Source organism: Branchiostoma floridae, chromosome 4, assembly GCF_000003815.2.
Source record: "Branchiostoma floridae strain S238N-H82 chromosome 4, Bfl_VNyyK, whole genome shotgun sequence".
NCBI lineage: Eukaryota > Metazoa > Chordata > Leptocardii > Amphioxiformes > Branchiostomatidae > Branchiostoma > Branchiostoma floridae.
Window position 1 is genome coordinate 28946548 of NC_049982.1, and position 8014 is coordinate 28954561.

The following is an 8014-nucleotide window of genomic DNA, read 5'->3' on the forward strand; positions in this document are numbered from 1 at the left end:
GGGCGGCGGGGGGGGGGGGTGCCGGGTTGGGGGCTGTGGGGGGGGCGCGGGAGGGGGGAGCGGGGCGGGTGGGGAGTGCATGGAGGGATGAGGGGTGGGCGGGCAGCCGTGGTCTGAGTTAAGCGCACAACCCGCCGTACGTGCAATTTTTCCGTACGTTTTTTGGGAGGCCACGTCCGCCATGTATTTTTGAAAACGTTCGGACTGTACAAGGCAGGCGTGTCGACAGTACTGGCACGTACGGGGGCGAATCCGCAGCCCGATGGTACACAAAGTTTTGCCTGCACGTAAAGTTCTACGGCGTGCTCCAAAATACGTCGGATTCCCTACGAGTTTGTACGGCGGCGGTACTTACCACTTACGGATCCCAAAAGACTGCCCACGTTTTGGCACGTAGACAACACTTATCTGCACGTATGGCGGGTTGTGCCCTTAGCTTAATGAGGCTGATTAACGTGGGGATTCCCATCCAAGACTGTCCGGATCTTAACTTTTAAGCGTTGCTTAACTTTCGGGATCGAGGGATCGGGTGTATCCAACGCGTCACACGGCCGTAGTCAAAAAATGTTTTCGCCCAACGTGGGGCTCAAACCCACGACCCTGGGATTAAGAGTCCCATGCTCTACCGACTGAGCTAGCCGGGCCGATACAATTTATCACAAAAATGCAAGTTTGATACTTAGACCCCATTTCTTGTTTAGTACAGTACAGTCTCTCTATAGGTACCGTCTCACTGGACTTGCGTCAAGCTTGCGTCGCTGCGAGGTTCGAAAATACTCAACAAATTTCAGAGAAAAAGAACGAATTTTCTTACTTTTTCTGTATTTTGTCGTCTTCTAGGTCATACCTTTACGTATTACGCAATATCTAAATTATAACGATTCAGAGAAAATATGAAAACTGTGACGCAAGCTTGACGAAAGTTCAGCGAGAGTGACCTTTTCTCCGCGTTCAAACAAGCGGGGTTCGCGGTCTAAGACATTTGTCGATTTGAGATTGATAGAAAGGCCCTGGTTGCGTACGTTGCAGGTGGTTGGAAAATGGCAGAGGAGTGGCCGTCTGGCCGTTACCAAAAACATATTCAATTGCTTAAGTAACTGCTATTTGGCTTTACATTATATATAGTAGTTCTGTACTTCGAAATTCAAACACATAAAAATCCAATTTCTCCCCAAAGTCCGATACTAGCACCTGTACAACACTTTCTGCGCTCCCAGTTGGAATCTGGAATGAGACCCTATTGGCCTGTAAGCTCGAGTAAACGATCGCAAAGGTTTGTTGCAGCTTATGTTATAAGTGCCACCTTTGTCTAATATATTATATTACTCTAATGGATATCATATGACCCAGGTGTGCGTAAGCTAAATGTGTACCACCGTTGCTTGAGGGGTAAATTTGATGTTCAAAGTCTCCCGCTATTGTACTTAAGCTAAGGGCACAACCCGCCGTATATTTGTGCAATTTGCCCGTACGTTTTTTTTTTTTTTTTTTTTTTGTTTGTTTGTTGAGAGGCCACGTCTGCCACGTATTTCTAAAAACGTTCAGGCTGTACAGGGCAGCCGCGTCGCCCGTACTGGCACATACGGGGGGCTAATCCGCAGCCCGATGGTACACAAAGTTTTGCCTGCACTGAAATTTCTACGGCGTGTCTACGTGCTCCAAAATCCGTTGAGTTCGTACGGAGGCGGTACTTACCACTTACGGGTCCCAAAAGATTTTGGCACGTTGACAGCACGTATGGCACTCGGTGGTTTTATTCGGTGGTTATAGCAAAGGACCAGGCGTTATGACACCATATACACCTCGGGGCGGGTCATTAACCCTTAATTATTGACCAACCGAGCTAAGTACAGGTCATAACAAGGACAAAACATATATGTTAAAGAATCGATCCAGATTCCAGCATATCACGTTAGAGTAAACGTTCAGTTTTTTCCTGATTTTTGGTAAGGGTGAAAATGTAGGATTGTAAGAGTCGTTGCCTTCCTTAACGGTCGTTGCCATATCGCTGACCAGTCGTTACCATATCCGAGCTTGGTTCATAACATTTCGTAGGACTGACTAGAAGCAAAACAAAACGTATGTATAGAACAACATTATTATTACAAATGTTCAACAATACCATAATAAATAGTAAACAAAAATATTTAAAAAACATACCTTTGCCAAATAAACCAGGTTTGTTATGTAGAATGATGTCTGAAGACATAAATGTGCTACTCATTATATTTTATTTTATATGCCTGGAGTTGGTTCATAACATTTTGCCATTGCTTATACAAATTAGATCCCTATTTACATACTAATATTAAATTGTATCAAGCATCACTTAAGCTGTCAGCATACCAAAAATCATGATGATCCATTCAATCCCTTCTTGACTTATCATCTTTCAAAGTAGGAAACTAAACCGGCTCCTGCAGGTCAAGAAAAGATGTTAGCGGACCCAAACATACACCTCTTACTCTCTGCCATCTTTCTCAGTTGCATATGTGACAAGTCTGAAAGTCCTATCACGGAATACAGTGGATTTATCAACTTTTCTCATTAATTATGCAAATTAGCTGTTAATTTGCATAACTGGTATCTCATTATGTAACGTTTTACTTAGGCTATCAACATACCAAAAATCATGACGATCCGTCAGCACGTTCATATTCCCATTAATTATGCAAATGAGATCATCATCTGCATAATTAATTTGTATTGATATTTCTGTCTTTCTCAGCTGCACATGTGACAAGTTTGAAAGTCCTATAAAGGAATGCAGTGGATTTACACATTTTCCTAATTAATTATGCAAATTAGCTGTTGATTTGCATGATTAGAATCCCATCATGTAAGTCTTCCCTTTGGCTATCTACATACCAAAAGCCATAACGATCCATCAATGCGTTTATATTTTCTCATTAATTATGCAAATGAGGTCATCATTTGCATAATTAACATGCATTGATATTTCTCTCTTTCTCATCTATACATGTGACAAGTTTGAAAGTCCTATCATGAAATGCAGTGGATTTATAAACTTTCCTCATTAATTATGTAAATTAGTTCCTGATTTGCATAATTAGTATTTCATAATGTACATTGTTACTTGGGCTATCTACATACCAAAAATCGTGATGATTCATCAACACGTTCTCGAGTTATTCTCGTCCAAAGTTTGAAAGGAAATCGGCGACTGCAGTTCCAAACAAGTCGCTAGGGGGTCCAAACTTATAGTACTTACTCTCTGCCTCAAGGGCTATCTACCAGTCAAAAATCATAACCACAGCATGTCCAGAACACGAGATATCAAATATTGAGGTTCTGCTGCAGTACCTTAGCAAGCCGCTAGGGGGCCCATTATCGAACTTGAACTTCGTTTTCCCGACCCCTATCCACCTACCAAATATCATCGGGATCCATCCAAGGCTTCTCGAGTTATACTGTTAACACACAGACAGACAGACAGACTCACAAGCCTAAAACATAACCTTAGCCATTCTGGCAAAGGTAAAAAAGAAAGTTCAATACTTCAGGTTCCCCTAATCAAACTCGCCACAAAACGCTTGCCAATGCACTTCAAGTGACGGAGTGTGCTAAGGTTATGTCCATTTGATGCGAGCGTGCAAATAAGAAAGTTAGACCAAAAAAGTTGTCTTGTAAAATCTAATTAAGTGATCATGAAGGTTGAACACTCGGCTTAACACATAGAATATATTACATTGAACAATAGCTTCTTTATCTTTGTTCTTTGACTTGGAATATTCTATCATCATCATCATCATTATTCTATGATATTAGAATACGTTTTCCAATGTTTGTTGCTGAAATCCATGGCAAATATTTGCTTATGTCGAAGCTGCTTTGCACGATTTACAATATGGTTGAAAACTTTTTAAAACGTTTTTGGAAACAGCCGAAAATTAATGCACGCACGGATGTCATCTATGTATTCAAATCAAAATGGCATAATGTACATAAAAAGGCGGCAACTGTTTCGAAAGCCAACGGCCAAACGAAACGGACGATTGCGGGTGCCCCAAATCCATCGAGTTTTCTCAGGAACGATAACTACGCCGTACGGAAGCGGCCTTGAAAGTAAGAATAGAAGCACCGTGGGAAAAGAAGAATCACATTAATCTTACAGTACCCGCTAAGTGTCAGAAAAGTGTGATGGAACAATTACCTGTAACGGCCAAGAGAGTGATAGCCACTAGCAGGGCCGCTGAGGACGTAGATGACTTCATCTTTGGTTTGAGCGATCTGGAAAACAGAAAAAAATATGATATGTCATTGCATATGACATTTATGGATCAAGGAATTTTTTGTTGGTATTTTACGTTTATAGAAATACATGTACATATTCAACAACAATGTGGGAATTTAGGTAAGGCATGTACAGTCGCATATTTTTTCGAGCAGGTATATCTTTGGACTCCAGCAAATTCCAAAAGGCATTGGCAAGTGGACCACACTTTCTCGCATCATAAAAAGATTATGCAACTTTGTGACGATTCAAAAATACGGTACCGTAAAAATGAATTGCTACGAGGGGCGTTCAATAAATAATAACTCTGACTCATTTCCCATAGCAGAAGATTAATGAAACTTGTCACAGTTATTAGTCTTTCTCTTCATAGGAACCACCCAGAGTTATGCATTCTCCCATCGTTTGATGCAGCTCTGGACACCGTTTTTGTAGGACACCCCAGGTTGGTCCTCCAACAGATGCCTCATCAATGGCAGAAGAGGAACGACCAGGTCTGAGAGCTGTTTCCACAGACTTCCGGCCATGTTTGAATTCAGGATGCCAGCGTTTTACAAGGTCATATGATGGGGAATCATCACCATAAGTTTCTTTCCTTTCATCAAAAGTCTCCTTTGGTGTGCGTCCTTTCAAATACAAAAACCGGATCACTGCCCGACACTCAACTGGCTCCATTTCACACCTGGTTTATTTCACACCTAACTCAGTTCAAATACCAGTAAATCAGAAACCACAATTAGTTCAGAGCTCTTCTTCCCATCAAAAACTATAGAAATATAAATCATTACACATGCAAAATTTCATCTAGATCAGACAACTAAAAGTTGGTCAGAGTTATCACTTAATGAACGCACCTCGTACACTCGCTGACACAGACAAACTGTGACTCAGCAAAGCCCCTGTCACACATAGCCGAACATGACCTCCCAACCCTCCCTACACTAAGGTTGGGAATTATTCGACATCTGTGGTTGGGATTTGGTCGGCAAGGTTGCTTACGAGTCTTTAAAAGTCTCCTGCACCAGCCGACTATGAATTTTGACAAATCAAACTCATGTCCATGTTAGATACGAGGAAAGTCATGTCCATGTTAGATACGAGGAAAGTCATGTCCATGTTAGATACGAGGAAAGTCATGTCCATGTTAGATACGAGGAAACTCATGTCCATGTTAGATACGAGGAAACTCATGTCCATGTTAGATACGAGGAAACTCATGTCCATGTTAGATACGAGGAAAGTCATGTCCATGTTAGATACGAGGAAAGTCATGTCCATGTTAGATACGAGGAAACTCATGTCCATGTTAGATACGAGGAAACTCATGTCCATGTTCGATACGAGGAAACTCATGTCCATGTTAGATACGAGGAAAGTCATGTCCATGTTAGATACGAGGAAACTCATGTCCATGTTCGATACGAGGAAACTCATGTCCATGTTAGATACGAGGAAACTCATGTCCATGTTAGATACGAGGAAAGTCATGTCCATGTTAGATAGGAGGAAAGTCATGTCCATGTTAGATACGAGGAAAGTCATGTCCATGTTAGATACGAGGAAAGTCATGTCCATGTTAGATACGAGGAAAGTCATGTCCATGTTAGATACGAGGAAAGTCATGTCCATGTTAGATACGAGGATAGTCATGTCCATGTTAGATACGACGATAGTCATGTCCATGTTAGATACGAGGATAGTCATGTCCATGTTAGATACGAGGATAGTCATGTCCATGTTAGATACGAGGATAGTCATGTCCATGTTAGATACGAGGAAAGTCATGTCCATGTTAGATACGAGGAAAGTCATGTCCATGTTAGATACGAGGAAAGTCATGTCCATGTTAGATACGAGGATAGTCATGTCCATGTTAGATACGAGGAAAATCATGTCCATGTTAGATACGAGGAAAGTGATGGCCATGTTAGATACGAGGAAAGTCATGTCCATGTGTAGATACGAGGATAGTCATGTCCATGTTAGATACGAGGAAAGTCAGGTCCAGGTTAGATACGAGGAAAGTCATGTCCATGTGTAGATACGAGGAAAGTCATGTCCATGTTAGATGCGAGGATAGTCATGTCCATGGTAGATACGAGGAAAGTCATGTCCATGTTAGATACGAGGAAAGTCATGTCCATGTTAGATACGAGGATAGTCATGTCCATGTTAGATACGACGATAGTCATGTCCATGTTAGATACGAGGATAGTCATGTCCATGTTAGATACGAGGATAGTCATGTCCATGTTAGATACGAGGATAGTCATGTCCATGTTAGATACGAGGAAAGTCATGTCCATGTTAGATACGAGGAAAGTCATGTCCATGTTAGATACGAGGAAAGTCATGTCCATGTTAGATACGAGGATAGTCATGTCCATGTTAGATACGAGGAAAGTCATGTCCATGTTAGATACGAGTATAGTCATATCCATGTTAGATACGAGGAAACTCATGTCCATGTTAGATACGAGGAAACTCATGTCCATGTTAGATACGAGGAAACTCATGTCCATGTTAGATACGAGGAAAGTCATGTCCATGTTAGATACGAGGAAAGTCATGTCCATGTTAGATACGATCTGAAGAGAGAACTGAAGCTAGAATAGGAGGGATTCTAGACTGCTCCCGATCTAGTGCCGACCCTGCGACCTTGGTTGAGGAGTGGTCGGTAGCAAAGTCGTGAATATACGTGTGCCAGGAGCTTGTACAGATTTACATAGAATATACATACCTTCTTTGGGAGTATATCTGACAGATCTCACAGTGAAATCTTGGAGGAACTTTTTGGTAACGTTTTTGCGCTCACACAACTTCTGACTTCCCTTGCAGACTGTGGTCTTTATACAAATAAACATGGAAGAGACATGCCTTCTTTGGAGTATTTCTTCTCTGAGAGTGAATTGTTTGAGCAGCTTTATAGTAACTTGTCTTTGCGCTCACACAGATTCTGACTTCCCTTGCAGTGTGGCCTTCATACAAGTAAACATGGAAGACACATACCTTCTTTGGAAGTATTTCGTCTCACAGAGAGAAATCTTGGTGGAACTTTTTGGCAACTTGTCTTTGCGCTCACACAAATTCCGACTTCCCTTGCAGTGTGGCCTTCATACAAATAAACATGGAAGACACATACCTTCTTTGGGAGTATTTCTTCTCACAGAGAGAAATCTTGGAGGGACTGTATGGTAACTTGTCTTGGCGCGCACACAAACGTTAACTCCGACCTCCTTTGCAGTATGGTTTTTATACAAATAAATCGCTACTTAGGCAAAGGCGTATTGTTGGTTTCTCAAGCGTAGACTGTTGAAGGAGTAAGGACCCTTCTCCGTCCTCTTCTCTCCCCACTAAGACGTCTTGGTTTCCATAGCGACCTTTTCAGTCCTTAATGGCAACTCTGTTGGTCCTTGAGACTTCGTTCATGCTTGGTGTTTGAAGAGTGAGTGTACCAGTGGAGCGTAAAAATTATTTTAAGGAGAACCAAAAAAAACAAATGACAGAAATTCGTTCGCAAGCGCAGGTATACTATTTCACTAGACTGTGCCAAGTTGCACTAGAAAATTGTGCCAACTTCGTAAGAAATAATTTTTGCCAATTTTCCCTTGCGGTCACACTGACGTTCAAACATTTGCATAGAAAGCCCAGGTAAAACATGAACGGTCTAAAAATGTGCACAACAGCACACGCAAATTCATCTATTCGTTCAGACACTTCTAGTGACCAGTAGTACACAGGGCAATAAGTTTCCTTGCT

At 41.7% G+C, this 8014-nt stretch overlaps 1 protein-coding gene and 1 non-coding gene across 2 annotated transcripts in view; both read right to left on the reverse strand.

Annotated features, from left to right (window-relative positions):
* The window catches only part of LOC118415034, a 13065-nt gene extending 5705 nt beyond the window's left edge, over positions 1-7360 (reverse strand). The window contains exons 1-2 of the mRNA XM_035819412.1: positions 7265-7360; positions 4175-4251 (exon numbers count right to left, since the gene is read on the reverse strand). Of these exons, the coding sequence (XP_035675305.1) occupies positions 4175-4235 (61 nt within the window). The 5' untranslated portion in view covers positions 4236-4251; positions 7265-7360. The remainder of the gene's footprint in view (positions 1-4174; positions 4252-7264) is intronic.
* On the reverse strand, positions 572-644 carry Trnak-cuu. Its single transcript has one exon. It is a non-coding gene; the product is annotated as a tRNA-Lys (tRNA).
* Positions 7361-8014: the final 654 nt, after the last annotated feature.